At 36.9% G+C, this 15,972-nt stretch overlaps 1 protein-coding gene and 1 long non-coding RNA gene across 3 annotated transcripts in view; one reads left to right on the top strand and one right to left on the bottom strand.

The window, feature by feature from the left end:
• Positions 1 to 2,940: 2,940 nt before the first annotated feature.
• Positions 2,941 to 15,972, bottom strand: part of LOC121248574 (sterol 3-beta-glucosyltransferase UGT80A2-like) — a 28,052-nt gene continuing 15,020 nt past the window's right edge. For both annotated transcript variants that reach the window (XM_041147067.1, XM_041147068.1), the window contains exons 6-14: positions 10,977 to 11,040; positions 10,717 to 10,774; positions 10,304 to 10,481; positions 9,321 to 9,451; positions 4,796 to 4,898; positions 4,609 to 4,685; positions 4,317 to 4,364; positions 4,074 to 4,223; positions 2,941 to 3,380 (exon numbers count right to left, since the gene is read on the bottom strand). In XM_041147067.1, the coding sequence (XP_041003001.1) occupies positions 3,213 to 3,380; positions 4,074 to 4,223; positions 4,317 to 4,364; positions 4,609 to 4,685; positions 4,796 to 4,898; positions 9,321 to 9,451; positions 10,304 to 10,481; positions 10,717 to 10,774; positions 10,977 to 11,040 (977 nt within the window). In that variant the 3' untranslated portion in view covers positions 2,941 to 3,212. The remainder of the gene's footprint in view (positions 3,381 to 4,073; positions 4,224 to 4,316; positions 4,365 to 4,608; positions 4,686 to 4,795; positions 4,899 to 9,320; positions 9,452 to 10,303; positions 10,482 to 10,716; positions 10,775 to 10,976; positions 11,041 to 15,972) is intronic.
• Positions 12,917 to 14,070, top strand: LOC121248575. The gene is made up of 2 exons (XR_005937480.1): positions 12,917 to 13,581; positions 14,038 to 14,070. It is a non-coding gene; the product is annotated as an uncharacterized LOC121248575 (long non-coding RNA).

Here is a 15,972-nt window from a genome sequence, read left to right as displayed (position 1 = left end):
ATTTTAAAAAGGCTATCAATAGGTGAAAATATAAGTATTTTTTCAACTTGTTTCCAAACAAATGTAATATGTTTGAAAGTATTTGAAACATATGGTTACTAATTAAACAGTAAATAATTTTTTAATAGTATAACTTATTACTTAAACTATAAGTTATAAGCCCTAACGCTATAAGCTATATTTTCCACTGTAATTCCAAACATGCACACAGTCTTAGTATGTATGTTTGATACATCCTCTTTAAAAAAAGAGTTAGTCTACATACAGTCTCTAAATAGGAACTACTCATGCAAACCCATACAATTATATTTAAAAAAAATTTAAAATTATAATAATATCATTTTTAAAATTATAATTTTTTTTCCTTTTACCCCATTCATTAATAAAACAGCACACGCAGTCCCCCACTCAGGACTACAAATAGAATTTTTCTTAAAAAATGGGGTCAAATATTAAAAAAATGATTTTTTTTTTTAATGTAAGTCCTAGATTTATCCACTTTCTTAAAAGAAATGTGCAATGCTTATGTACACACCCTAATTAAGACTGTAAATACCATTTATCATAATTGATTGTCATCTTTTCTTCCTAATTTACTCTTTCATACTACTAGATTATCCTGAGGAGCTTCTTAATTAGGATTTTAATTTGTTACCAATCTAATCTCAGTTTTAAATATATTTTTTTCTTCTATATCTTTCTTCAGCTAGCTCGGATCACCATAAATTTGAAAATATATACACAAGTGGCATCCATTAATCTATTCCACCATACAATATTACAAAAAACAAATGAGTTTCATTAATTAATTAATTTCTTCCAAAATTAAAGACCTTGTATCAACATATAATTTATAGAATTCGACATACAAGATATATATATATATATATATATATATATATATATATATGTAACAAGAAGTAGAGACAAACTGATCATTAGGAAATCTAATTATGATATGATCTGAATATCACGTTGTTTAAATATATTTTGAGCGTACATAATAATTTTAACATACATCCTTAATTATAAGCTAGACACTCGACTTTGTGATCCTTAATTAATTAATATAAACCAAAGCTCCTGAATAAGTGTGCGTCCATTTCAACAAGATCAAGAAGTTGAAAGTCAAAATTATTGCCCATAACTAAATAGTAGTATTGGAAGTGTTTGGTGAGAGAGAAAGTAATGAAGGTGGAAGGAGCACAAACACTTTTTTCTATGCCGGGGTTTGGAAATCCATGATCAGCTGAGAAAGTGAATCTTTTTTGTCGTCTACTTTATGTTGGGTCACTCTGACAAATAGATCAAACTTGGTTAGACCTATCTATGAGATCACCAACTGATGATATTGATACCTTTATATATTGGTCTAACTAGCTGATCATCATCAAAATAAAAAAGTAGTCCAATTTGAGATAATTAGGAACCATTAAGACAACTTCATGCATGCTCCATATAAGCAGCCACCGGTTATTGGAACTGACATCAGATCAACGTAATAGTGATTATTAATTCTGATCTGTCATTTGTTTTGCCAAATATTAATGTTTTTATTTTTTTGTGATGCAGGTTTTAATAGTAAATTTTCTATCTTACACGAACAATGCCAGAAAGTTGCTCTTTTTTTTGGGACGAGACTTTCATTCTAAAAAGTTCCTGATGCTGTGACAACGAGAAGCAGTAGGTAGTAACTACTATATTTGACAGAATTATTGATGTGATTTAATTTGATTTAATATAATACGTTAGATTAAAAATTTATTTTTATTATAAAGTAGATCTAATGTCGTATAAATATATAGCATGGGTTGTTTTCAAATTTAAGAAACCCTCGTGAAGTTGCTTATTCGTAGTGGAGTATGGATCAGAAGAAAATAGAGAAGTGAGAGTACTGTTAGAATAGCTAAGCTTACGTGATCAGATCTGTGATCTTGGAATTAATGGATAATTGGGAAAAAATTGGGCGACTTCAATGCTAAGTTCCCTCTCTCCCTGCAGCAAATGTCTCTCCTGCTGCATTTCCTCCACACGCCAATCCATTGCAATTTGTAACCTTCCACCCATCCCTTGTCTTGGACGCAAGTTAGAAGTCCCAAGGTATCATTTTGATGAGAATTGCTACTTATCATCTTCACATCACAATATGTAATTTGTCATTTTTGTCATTTTATTTAAACACATATTTACACATCAATATATGCGTGTTTAAATAGAAGAGTAAAAATGACAAATCACATGTTGGTGTGTTGTGTAGGAGATGATAAGTAGAATTTTTCCCTTTTGATAGGATAAGGACCATGAATGTAGTAGTAGCATTTAAGTTTTCTTACAAATCCACCTTAAGCATGAAAATTGAAAATCATGGAAAGCCATTACCAATTGTCCTTTTATCACATTTCAACTAGCTGGGAAACCCGTGGAGCCTTATTTTTTCATTCCTATCTTTCACTACCTCATAAACCAATCACCCTTTCAAATAGGTCAGTTTCTAAAGTGAGCGTGTTAATGACCATTTTCCAAACAAATTATTAATCCTATTTTTTTTAATAGATAAATTAGGCATAGCCACAAGGATTATTAGATTTAACAGTAGTGAAGGACAAGCTATACAAAAATGAATACCAAAACGTTAATTTGAGGGAATGCTTGATAAAATCACGGAACAGGGATCACGTACCTGGTAAAGTTTCATAATACCACTGCTGTGCGAGTAAGACAGTACAATGATTCCAGGAGTCTGTGATTTGTTTGGCTCTGCTCTCTCCCACATGATCTGATGTTTATGTGCATGGATTTATGCTTTTGGACTTGGCATACCAGCATACAATTTGACCACCTGTGGTAAATGCCAACCTAACGGAACCCACTAAAGCAGACCATTCACAGACACGATTTCACGTCCAAGGTATGTATGTATCAAAAAGAAACTAGCAAGCAGATCCACGAAATAAATGCTTACATAATCATTTAACATTTTATTTTTGGAGTAACAAAAACAAGACAGGGAAGAAGAAAGCATTTCTTGAAATGGATATATAATGGCTGAAATAAAAACATATAATCACAACACTGGAAGAAGTAGGAATCGGATTCTATGAAAAGAATACCCAAGTAATTTGCTTTTCATTTTTTTCCTTTCTTTTTCCTCGAAATCCGTTTTTTGGGAGAGAACTCGCGTTTTGACTTTTGAGGACATTTTATCACCAATTTCACGAACAACCAAAACATCTACTTATAGAGAAAAGACTCGATGGCACTGGTTCTGGCTCTAGTCCTGGCTTTTTGCGAGGAAGATGCTTAAAGAAGGCTTTCACTGCTCCAGCCACACCATCCTCGCTTTCCATGGCCTTTGCAAGCTCCACTGCATGCTGTTTCACCTGAAATGAGTCTCAGATAAGTTCATCATGAGGTAATTCGAACTTGGTGAATCCAGAATATGTGATTTTTTTTTTTTTTTTTTCCTTCTGAGAAGTAGAGTAGCTGAAGTTTACCTGAAGGCAGGCACAAAAAATTGAATTATTTAGCTATTTTTTGTCACAACAAACCCAATTTTGCTTCTCTACGCATGGTGTAAAATAGGTTCATCATAAAACGTTAAATTCAGTTTTCAGCTCCCAAGTTTGAAATGATGTTGTGTTGGAAATTCTTACTCCAACAAATTGTGGTACACGGATATCTAATTTAGAGCCTCCTCGAGGAAGTACTCTAAAGACACTAAATGTATGCAGGTATTATCAAGTCATCCCCATCAATCACACTGAAGGTAGAAGAGAAAGACAGGAATAACACACTAGCATTTAGCGTGACAAGCGAAAACAGATTCTACAAAGTGAATCAAATTTTTCTTTTAAACTAGTCAGTTTGCGCATTTATATTTTTGGTGACCTGAAAACTCACCAAGGTAGCCTTTTGGACCCACCCTTGGGGAGTAAACCCTAGAAACACTATCCCACCCACCAGAACTATGTATCAAGTAATCTGGAGAACTCCAAATGCAAAATTAAACCCAGGATGTCTGAGTCCTAGGTAACATGGATAATATCATCTACCTTCAGGATATTCAGAATTACCTTTGGATCTAGCATAAACTTTATTGCATCAACCAACTTGGGAAGTGTAAACTCATCAACTGGAATGGGTGCAGGACCCACTCCTCTTGCATGTACTCGCTCTCCCCAGAAGGGTTGGTCACCAAAGAAAGGTACAACAGTTGTTGGGCACTATATTGGAAAAACAACATGAATCACAATAAACCAAAAGCCAAGTACATGGAACAGAAGCACCATAAATACAGTAAGCTATGAAACTATTACCGCAGCTCTGAGACCCGCAGCTGTCGTTCCAGCACCACCATGATGCACCTGAAAAGAATGGAAAAAAAGGGATAAAAGATGCCTGTTAAATAATAGAAGACTTCTGAAAGGTACAAGCACATGGAAGGACAAGGCCAACAGCTTTCAAGCGAATCAAGCCAGACCATGGCACAAGACAAAAGTTGGCATTGTAAATCTGGTCAGGGCCAGGTGGGTTTGGTTCATTGTCATATCTAGGATGATTCTGTAAACTACAGATTTGAAACGATAAAACTAAACTTTTAACTCTCACCACAGCCTTGCATTGCAAGAATAGCCAGTCGTGAGGAATGTTGTCCAATAAGTATATGGAGTCCTTTGGTTCTGCCACTGGGGGGAAACAAAATTCAGCTAAATAAACTGGCATACTGGTGATCAGATGGTAATAGAGTTCATGATAAGACGAGCATGCAAGGCTTTAACTGGAAACTAAAACTTACAGTTCCCAAGGCCACCCCAGCCTTTGTTGATGATGCCCCTCTGTCCAGTCATTTCCAATGCTTTCACAATAGTTTGTGTCATTTTTTCTGGCTCTTGAACCGGCTGACAATAAAAAAAGGATAAATAAAACACAATTCAGTAAGAAATCAAAGTCAGAAGCCAGGAACATTATAAAACATTTAAATTTTGCTGGGTGCTTTTAAGACCATCATGAAATAAAATTATTGCATATAAAGATAGAATTCTAAAGAGTGCCTAGCCACATTGCATTGCAAATAATAGATGATCAATCGTTTCCCCAATCCAACACATACATGATACAACACCAATTCCTCACCAAAACAATCCCCTTCTGCAAAACTCAAACATACAAGAGAAAAAGAAAAAGAATATTAATTCTTCTAATTGAAATTGACACCATTAATTTTTGTCTTCTCTTAACAAAATTATCAGTTGAAAACAATTTGCTCAGTGATTATTGTTGAAATTGAAAAATCAAGACTAAGCAAGTTAATCTATTACCAAGATCATTAACTTCTGGCTTTTCAATTTGAATCAGTTGTCTACCAGTGAAGCTGTCCACTCAGTAACAATGCTCAATTGTTGCCTTTTATTGTTGATGACAGGAACTGACGTTGCCAGCAGTAAAACTTTCATTTTTCCATTGTTAGCCATTGATTCATGGTATTTTCATTTTCTAAAAGAAAGAATGTTAATAATACGAGCTTACTTTTGTCTCTTTACTTTGGAGAAAAAGAGCATGCATGAAGATTTTAATCTTTTTCTATGAGTAATTTGATCTCAACAAAGGCACAATGAGGCACAACTCAAGTACTCGGGGATGGGAATATAAAAGAGAAAGCACCCTATTAGAGAGAAGGAAAACACAAATTAGGTAAGTTAGAGCTACTATGAGCAGACATTCAGACACTGTTTTCAACATAAATAAGCTCCTTCACTGGCTTCTCACAATCTTCAACAGAAATGAGAACTTTGGGCTAACTGGGGCACATTCTAACTCCAAACAGCCAGTAATACCATTACAATTTTGGGCATCATCCAAACAGTGCCAAAAAGGTTGAAAACTGGACCCAAACTCTTCTAGCTACTTATCAGTAGCTTTGAATGGAAGAAGCCAAAGGGGTGCGGTAACGAGCCATAAGAAAGAAAGATGAGCAGAGCAATACATTCTTGAATAGGAATAAGAACTCTCAATCGCAGCTATGATATTATAATTTTCTTCATCTTGACCATAGATAGATCATATCGATCTACTTTCTTTATGTGTTACCTAGGGATCATCTCAACCAGTATTGATGAGGCCGAGATCCAATAGTCTCACTTCCAATCGGCCGTTCCAAGAAAAAAAATCCAAGAAAGCCAAACCCAGTCCTAGTGCACCTAGAGGAGTCCAGAAGCCCACCCAAACCACCGATTTACAAATTTCATTAACCACATAATTTAGTGAGCTGTGTCAAATCTTTCTATGGATTGCAGCCCTAGTTCTGACGAGACGTCACAAGATAAAGGCTCAGATTCAGACGATCAAGGAGCAAAGCTTGATAGCTCACCCGGGTGGCTCGTGGCAAGAGGTTTGGAACCACCCTGCTCCGCCAGTTAACATGGACTAGCCTATCGTATAGAAGATATAGAAAAAGCTGATCGATCGGGGTTCGAATAGATATCGTTTGTATTTAAAAGGTGATGAATCAAGGTCATAGAGACTATTTTTTATTCCTTTGTCTCGAACTTCTCTTGCGTTATCTATAGATAAGAATGAATCAGATCGACTTGATGGATATGATAGATGGAATGGGTTGGTCATTCCTTCTTCAGGTCTTGCTGAAATCACTCTTTTCCGAATCAAAAGAAGGCTAGGAGCAATGAATCCATAAAGTTAAATTCGATATTGCTACTTAGCAATGCAACAATAAATGCCTAACTATTTCCCCGCTCTTGCGCACACAATACCAATCCATTACTAATATTCTCCTCTTTATAATTTTCTTTTTTGGATGAAAAAGAAAATTTTATTGAGACAAGCAACAAAGAAAAGTCAAGTACACAGGAAGTATACAAAAACTGAACCTAATTACAAGTCAGGAACTAGAAAAAGAAACAAGAAAATCATGCACACTAGTTCCATTAAACACAATAGCCGAAGCCCACTGAAATAAGGTATTAAAGAAAAAATGTCAAGTTCATCCACCAAGCGTTCCTCATCTTCAAAGCATCGGCCACTCCTCTCAACCCAAATACACAACACAGGCATAAAGGGATCATATTCCAAACAGCAGCAATTTGCACATTACCCCTTAAACCTCTCTAGCAAGCAAAAAGATCCACCACCCTCCTAGGCATCAACCAAGCCATTCCACGCCTATTGAACACTTCATACCATAACAGCCCAGTCACTTCACAATGTAATAATAAATGATCCACCGATTCGCCAGATTTCTTGCATAAGAAAAACCAATCCAAAACAATTAATCCACGCTTCCTGAGATTATCCAACGTCAGAATCCTTCCTAAAGAAGCAGACCAGGCCAAAGAACACACCTTTGAAGGCACCTTACTCTTCCAAGGAAAAGAGTGAACCCCATTCAGCCTAGACAGTGACTTATACCAAGAACGAACTGAAAACTTCTTGTTACCACTGTGCATCCAGACCATCTTATCCCTCACATCCCGCCCAAGCTGAGTAGCATACAATAAACCAAACAATTCAGAAACTGCCCTCATTTCCCAATCATTCACAGCTCTAGAAAATAGAACATTCCAATGGGATGAGCCACTAGAACAAAATCCAAAATGTCAGCCACAGAAGCATCTGGATTTTGAGAAATACTAAAGAGATCTGGAAAAACAGCACAAAGAGCCCTACCACCACACCACAAATCATGCCAAAAACGAATTCTGGAGCCATCCCCAACTACAAATATGATATCTTTTACAAAAACATCCCCACCAATCCTAATATTTTCCACACCCCTACACCATAAGTACCTCTTACCTCATTAGAACTCCCCACCCAGGCACTCCCATATTTAGAATCGATCACAGTTCTCCATAATGAATCACAATCCTAATGATACCTCCACAACCACTTCCCAAGTAGTGCTTTATTAAAGAAATTCAACTTCCGAAATCCCAACCCATCACACGACAAAGAAGTGCAAATCTTATCCTAACTAACCAAATGAAACTTAGCTTCCTCCCCTATACCTCCCCACAAAAAGTCTTGAAATAACTTCTCCAACCGATTTGCCACACCAATTGGAATGGGAAATAAAGATAGAAAATATGTAGGAAGGTTAGACAAAGTACTTTTGATAAGGGTGATTTTCCTCCTCTTGACAAATACAACCTTTTCCATTCCGCCAACCTTCTCTCTACCTTTTCCAACACCCCATCCCAAACTGTACTCGCCTTGAATGTAGCCCCCAAAGGGAGCCCAAGGTATCTAATCGGCAAAGAGGAAACCTGGCAATCTAGAACACTTGCCAACCTACTCATAGTTCTCACTTGTCCCAAAGGTACCATCTCGCACTTACCAAGATTTACCTTAAAGCCTGGCACAACCTCAAAACAAAGTAGAAGCGCTCGCAGAGTTTGCACATGACTTGGATTCACATCACAAAATAGCAAAGTATCATCTGTAAACAAAAGATGAGAAATCGTAGCCAAGCTGTCTTGAGGCCCTCCCACCTTGAAACCTGACAACAAACCACTGCCAACCGCAGCCCCCAACATAAGACTAAGAGCATCCATCACAATGACAAAGAAAGGGAGACAACGGGTCCCCTGTCTCAAACCACGGGAACTATTAAAAAACCCCTCAGGAGATCCATTCACTAAAATTGAGAAACACGCAGTTGAAACACAATGTCTGATCTAACTACACCACTTCCCCCCAAAACCACATTTCCCTAGAAGATAAAACAGAAAATTCCAACTGACATGATCATAAACTATATGCGTTTTAAGATTTAGCTAAGATTTTTTTTTTAATGCCAAATCTTGAAAAAAATAAATTCTCAAAGCAAACTTAAACATATAATATATATATATATACACATACATTCTTTAAAACCCATTATGCTTGATTTTTCAATATCTTTTCTCCTAGTCTCTTCATTTTTCCCAAAACCATAATTTTGAAGGGAAATGACAAGTTTTAGATTGGAGATGGAAAACCATCATTAGGAATTAGTGTCCTTAAAAGATAATTTTTTAATCAGTAAGTAAGAATTTTATTGATGAAAACTAGGCAAAGCCCAGGTACATGGGGTCCTTCAAATATAGTTAACAATATCCTTGTTTTCAATGTGGTTCTCAACAAATTAACAGTGTTTTTAACAAGTCAGTCATTCAATGACTCAGTTGATTTGTTATAAATCCTAACATGGATTGAGAATTTCGAAAGGCTCACCTCTAAACTGTTGATAAAATCTTAAGCTTCGATATATAGGAAACACTATAGGGTAAGTATATATAATGCAAGAAATAAGAAGGAAAACTCACAAGGCTGCCAAATCCAATGTAAACAGGCTTTTCACCAGCTTCAAGCCATTTTACGAGTGGTTCAGGAGGTTCATAGTTTGATGCGAGATCAAGGAAACAAAATCCAACCACATCAACCTTAGGCCCCCAATCTGCAAGCCAAAAGGTAAAAGAACATCATAAATTCACAGTCAAAACTAATGACTGCCAATTTTGCAAGGATGATGCCCATTTTGGAACAATGATGCACAATATGTTGTTTCAAGCAAAGTGCTGTCTCACTTAAACAAGGAATAAGATAACAATAAAATCAAAAGGAATAGGAAAAATGATATAAAAACGAAAGTGAGAGGTTGCTTGAGTAAGAACAACCTTTTTTCCAGAAAAAAAAAAAAAAAAAAAAAAAAAAAAAAAAAAAAAAAAGTGTAAGAACATGCATTTCCAAGGAATTAGCTGTCTTCTAGAGATACCATGATCCACTTACATTCCAGGAAAAACTAATCAAATGGACCAATACTAGAGGAGAACACTAGAATAGTATATGCAAATCGCACAAGAGTGCAGACTAAAGGAGAGGCATCCTCTCAGCCCCAGGCAACTCTGCCCAAACCCAACTCCTTTTTATATCAAATCAATTCATAAAACATCAAAACCTCTGATTCTTATAGCTGCAATTGACAAGTTAACATTCAGACAGAGATATGGGAAAATATGCACTTAAAAAAACTGATCGAAAACCGCATGGTGCTACAATCTTCATGGGCTCAACTAATAAAAAATTGTGTGCAGTACCTGACATGGTAACAGATGGATTCCATATAAATTTCTTCGATGGGATAAGTTTTATGAATGATAATTAAAAAAGAAACAAAGGTAATATTAGCGTAAACAGGGAGTATACATCAAACTGACAAACACACCAAAGTAGAGAAACACGAGAGATCAAGAAAATCCTGGACCTAAGTTAGGACTCCAAATATATGATTGAAATAAAAAGGAACCACCTTTTGGTTTAGGAACTAGGTGAGGACTCCAAATATATCCATGTGGGATATCAGAATCAGAGCCTTGTGAACCACTTAAATATGTTACAGGACGAAGCTTCAGCTTTTTCTTCCTAACATCATTGATCAAGTCGCGAATCCCGAGCCAAATCAAGGAGTCAACAATTTGATACGACAGCTGAAAAAAAAAATTAAAGCATGGTGCCAAAAGTTAACTAGAAATTACCAGAGCCGGAAGAGGCATAGAAGCTACCAAACAAATTAGACAGGAAAGAAAAACAACAGAAAGAAAGAGATCAATAGACTGCACAGAGCCAAAAAGTTAACTAGAAATTACCAAAGCTGGAAGAGGCCGAGAAGCTACAGTATAAATTAGGCAGGAAAAAAAGAAAGAGGGAAAACAATAGACTCACCCTATATCCAGATTGCTGCTTCACACGGGATAAAGGATGTGGAAATTCACTGGTTGGCCTGGTATTAGAAAAGGAAAACATACGCAATGCAGTTCAAAATTCTCCATAAGCAATATTACAAAGCGTGAATAGAACTATACATGTAAATGTACTTGAAACTATACCTTTATATCAATAAAATAACTTATTACTTATAAAAAAAAAATGTACTTGAAACTAGAGAACACTTGACAAGATTCCATTACCAAGACAAGACTTACGTCCATGGCATCGTGAAAAATATATGAATCGGTACTTTTAGTGCCTCTGCCACATGGATATGCCCTAAAGAAGTATTGTGATGGTTACTAGGAGAATAGGAAACAGGGAAACAAAATCTCAAGTTCAATAAAGTGCATCAGAATTATGATCAGGTGCTACCACAATCAATTCCCAAGTGATGACAGAATATACAAAAGCTTTAGTTTAGCTTACCTTCAGCGCAATCAAGAATTTACTATTATGTTTCAAAGTTTGCAAATTTCAGTTAAAAACATTTTGAAATGCAACCAAAAATCAGTCAGGATGATGGTTGGGTAAACAAACTTGGCTTCAAATTCAAACTATTCTGAAAGTAAAAGTTTAGAAGTCAGAACTTAAAAAGTTGGGAAGTTCTGTGTCTTCTAGAGCAATTCATCCAAAATTCAACCTAATTTTTTTTTTTTTTTTTTTACAAGTAAAATGAAAGTTTTATTGATACAAATGAAGTAGGCGAAGCCCGTGTACACAGGAATTATACAAAAGAACAACTAAATACATTCTAGGAATCGGAAATAAATAAGGGTGGGCAAATTTTCCAAGCTCCGAACTCCGTCCGAGTTCCGAAGAGACTCCGCCTGAGTCAAAGTTTGCAGAATTCGGGGTCAGAGTCGAAGTTACTCCGACTCCAGTAGTTGGAGTTTGGAGTCGGAGCCCATGGGGGCTCTGAACTCCAAACTTCGACTTTTTTAAAAAAAATACACATGATCAAAACGATGTCGTTCCTCTTCAAGATCGCAGGATAAGGTGACGTTTTGTCTTAATCAGGTAAGGAAACGACGTTGTTTCGTGAACCAACCCGCAAGACCCCCTTCTTCCCCACTCACTTTCACACAACAGTCCCTAGTGAGTCACTTTCGCACAACTCAATTCACCTCGCCCGCCGTCTGCCATCACCGGAGTAATTGTAAGAATGATTTGTAACTTCCTCCTCCAATAGATTTGTTGTTCCTCCGAGTAATTGTAAAATGTAAAATGTGATTTGTAACTCCCTTTGTGAAATGTGTATGATTTGTTGTTCATTTAAACTTCTTTGTTGTTTTCATTTCAATGATTTCGGTTTTTAGGTTGTTAAATTTAAGAATTGAGAGATTTAGGTAAAAATCGGGTTTTTTGTTCCAGGTGACATTCGCTCGAGTGTGGCTCGAGCGACATCACAAAGATTGTTCAATCTAGCATTCACTCGAGTGTGGCTCGAGCAAACATCACACAGATTGTTCACTCGAGCGAACGTTCATTTTTTTGTGTTTTATTTATTTTTAAAATCACAAACACGACTAGACACATATTTTTTCCTTTTCAATGTATTTCCAATTTGTAGATAATTATCATAACATTTAAATGACGGTTTTGTTAATTGTTTCAGATTATTTACTCAAATTATGGATGCTAAACCATCTCATTCTCATCACGATTCTCCACAAGAGGATGACGCATAACCATTGGTGTCACCAACTGGTACTTCAGGCCGTAGACCCCCATCTTGAGCAGCTACCTCCTGTGCAAATAGTCGAGTTCCAATAGATCTAAAATACATTGATATGCTTAATGAGGAGAAGTTGATGAATGTTGAGGCCGATCCTTGACCCCCGATATAAGTTGGCGATTGTAAAGGACTGAGGATGGGTGATGAGGACGCTGAAAGTTTATTAGATCGCTTAAATGTGATATTGATGATTTATATAGTCATTACAACAGTAGTGATTAGTCTTCAACCGAATGTGGTAGCTCCTCTCGTCCAACCGGCTCGACATCTACTTGGGATGACACATGCAGAAAGTTCAAATTTATTGCGACGACGACAGTATCATCAAAACTATGCATCGAGGAATATTATGCAGTATAAATCTAAGGTTGAGTGTTACTTTATGGAAGATGTCGAGGTACCTAGTGATACATTACAGATATTAACTTGGTGGAAGGTAAATTCTGGCAAAGTTTCCAATCCTTTCCCGAAGAGTAATGCTACTCATCATCCTCTTTCTCATCATCCCATGATGTGGCATTAGATGATTGAAAATTAGATGATTGGTTCACAAGTAAAATATAATAAATAATATTCAATCATCTAATGTCACATCATGGGATGATGGGAGATGATGAGAAAGAGGATGTTGAATAAATTTGTTGTTTCCCGAATAGCTAGGGATGTACTAGTTATTCCTATCACTACGGTTGCTTCTAAGTCGGCGTTGAACACCGGAGGTCGTGTCTTGGATGCTAATTGGAGTTCATTGTCCATGACCACCGTCGAGGCCTTCGTTTGCACACAGAACTGGTTAAGTACAACGCCCATTGGAGTAGATACTGTTGATGCCGAGAACTATAGGCTTGAATCAGGTAACTTTATGATTTTAAATGATTATTTACATAATTTTAATGTTTTCATTATTTAAGTTATAATTTATATGATGTTGTAAATCTAGCTGTGAACTCCAGACTAATTGTGGATGACTGAGAGTCTGAGACCGACGCATTGTGGGATGATTACCATCATGCAAAACTCGTCAGAGTTAGAGGTGGAGGTGAGCTCATAATATCACTTTGCTGATGGTTTAGAAGTCTATAGTTAAATCCTGGGGCTTTCATATGGAGAACATGGAGAATATGAAAACCAATTTAAAGCACTACTCACTGCAATTGAGGAGAGCCACGCACTTGAAACCAAATCAAATTTTAAGAAAAGCAGGAAGTTAAAGCGTCTTTCATGGGCAATCAACTACGATGCTAAGGGAGGTAGCTCAAGCCGAGGGAAGACTAAAGGAAGGGTATTGTGAAGACGTTCTCATAGTGGGATGTTCGGGTAGAGGATTAGTTTTATGAAAACAAGGGGTTGGGGTTGGGGAGATGTGTTACATTCCAATTCGGGCTTGGTGTATTTTGGGTAGGTTTCATGGGCTTTTTGGGTCATTAGGGGCTCTCTTCTATGGACTAGGTGTTTTCTTGTATACATCCAGTGTACTTGGTTGCTCCTATTGATATATATATAATATTATTACTTATAAAAAAAAAAAAAGTCTATAGTTAAATAACTAAAGAAAAGATAGTGCATCTGATCAATAAAAGTTAAAACTTCATGTAGAAAAATTGGAAATCATTATCGAGTCATCAACTCAAATGCATGGACTGTCAAGCTATTTCATATTTGAATGAAAATTATGATATTATTCAATATTTTGGTGCTGTAAATTTAAATTTATTGCAATTTGTAGTTTTAAATTTAAATTTATGGTCAGCAATTTATAGTTTGATTCAGTTATTGTATTTAAATTTTAGTTTTTTAACTTATTTTTCAAGTATTTTAAATTTTTTTAATTATTTTTTTACATTATTAAACAGGGGTTGATATTGGGCCAATCGGAGCCCATTTTCTCAGTAGGGCAATTGGGCCTGAGTAGGGCAACTAGGCCTGAAAAAGCCCATTTTCTACTCCGATCAGAGGTTGTCATTCCAACTCTGTCGCAGTCGGAGCCCACCCTAGAAATTAAAAACAAAAAATCAAGAACACTAGTTCCATTAAGCACAATGGCTGAAAACCAAAACAATAAGGTGTGTACAAAGAAGTTCCGAAGTTCCTCCATCATGCGCTCCCTATCTTCAAAGCACTGATTATTCCTTTCCATCCAGATACACCACATAATGCACAAAAAAATCATCCTCCAAACTGCAGCCACTTGGGGGCAGCCTTGAATATTCTTCCAGCAGGCTAATAAATCCACCATCCTTAAAGGCATAACCCAAGCCACCCCAATTCTTCTAAAGACCTCATCCCGCAACACTCTTGTCATCTCACAATGCAGTAATAAATGATTCATTGATTCCCCATCTTTCTTGCACAAATAGCACCAACCCATAACTATGAGACCTAGCTTCCTTAAATTATATGTGGTCAAGAATTCCCAAGAGAGGCGGTTCATACAAAGAAAGCTACTTTAGAGGGCACATGGGAACTCTAAATGCTCTTCCACAAGAAAGGAACATTACCATGTGATGCCAACATCTTGTAATAAGATCTCAATATAAACCGTTTGCTCCTGTTTGGCCTCCACTGCAACCTATCCCCATGAACCGTTGCCATCCTGTAGAATATATAAGACTGAAAAATTCAGAAACAATATCCATTTCCCAATCATGAACGTCCCTATTAAATAGAACACTAGTGAGAGCCATGGGAAAATGCCAACAAATCCGACACAAAAGCAACTTGATTCACGGCCATGCGATAAAGAGCTGGGAAAGCCCTATAGAGCACGATCTCCACAACAAACGTCATGCCAAAATCTAATTCTAGAGCCCTCCCCAGCCACAAAACAAATATGAGTGGCCAAACTCTTCCAACCCCTCCTAATGAATTTCCATAAGCCCACACCATACACCCCACCCCCCCTCACTTCATTAGAACACCAACCCCCCCAAGCACTTCCATATCTAAGATCAATAACCTCTTTCCAAAGCGAGTCTCCCTCCAAGTGGTACCTCCATAACCATTTCCCCAAAAGGGTTTTATTGAATGTCCTCAGATTGCGAAGCCCCAAGCCTCCATTAGAAATTGAAGAACAAACTTTATTCCAATTAACAAGATGAAATTTAGTTTCCTCCCCCGAATTATTCTTATTGTAGTCCCCTTTCAGGGACTGCATTGCAAGCTTAATGAAACACTGCATTTCATTATCAAATGAAACACTGCGTTTCATTACAGGGAACAAACCAGTCCTCCTTAAACGTAATGAATTCGAATTTTCGAAAGAAAAGTGACGAGGAACTCGCCCAGTGAAGGAACAAACCAATGATTCGCCCAGATGAAATCGCCACCCCTTTACACCATCGTCGTCGCCCAGTGAAGTCGAAACCCCCCTTGCGCCCAGATGAAATCGCCCCATACCCAGTTGAAATTAACCAATGCAGTCCCCCTCACCCCACGGTTCCAGTTCAAGCAACCGAGCCCCACTATTGTTTAAA

Source organism: Juglans microcarpa x Juglans regia, chromosome 2D (genome assembly GCF_004785595.1).
Source record: "Juglans microcarpa x Juglans regia isolate MS1-56 chromosome 2D, Jm3101_v1.0, whole genome shotgun sequence".
In the NCBI taxonomy this organism is placed as follows: Eukaryota; Viridiplantae; Streptophyta; class Magnoliopsida; order Fagales; family Juglandaceae; genus Juglans; species Juglans microcarpa x Juglans regia.
Note: the sequence above shows the minus strand (reverse complement) of the source record. Positions and strands in the feature narration are given on the sequence as shown.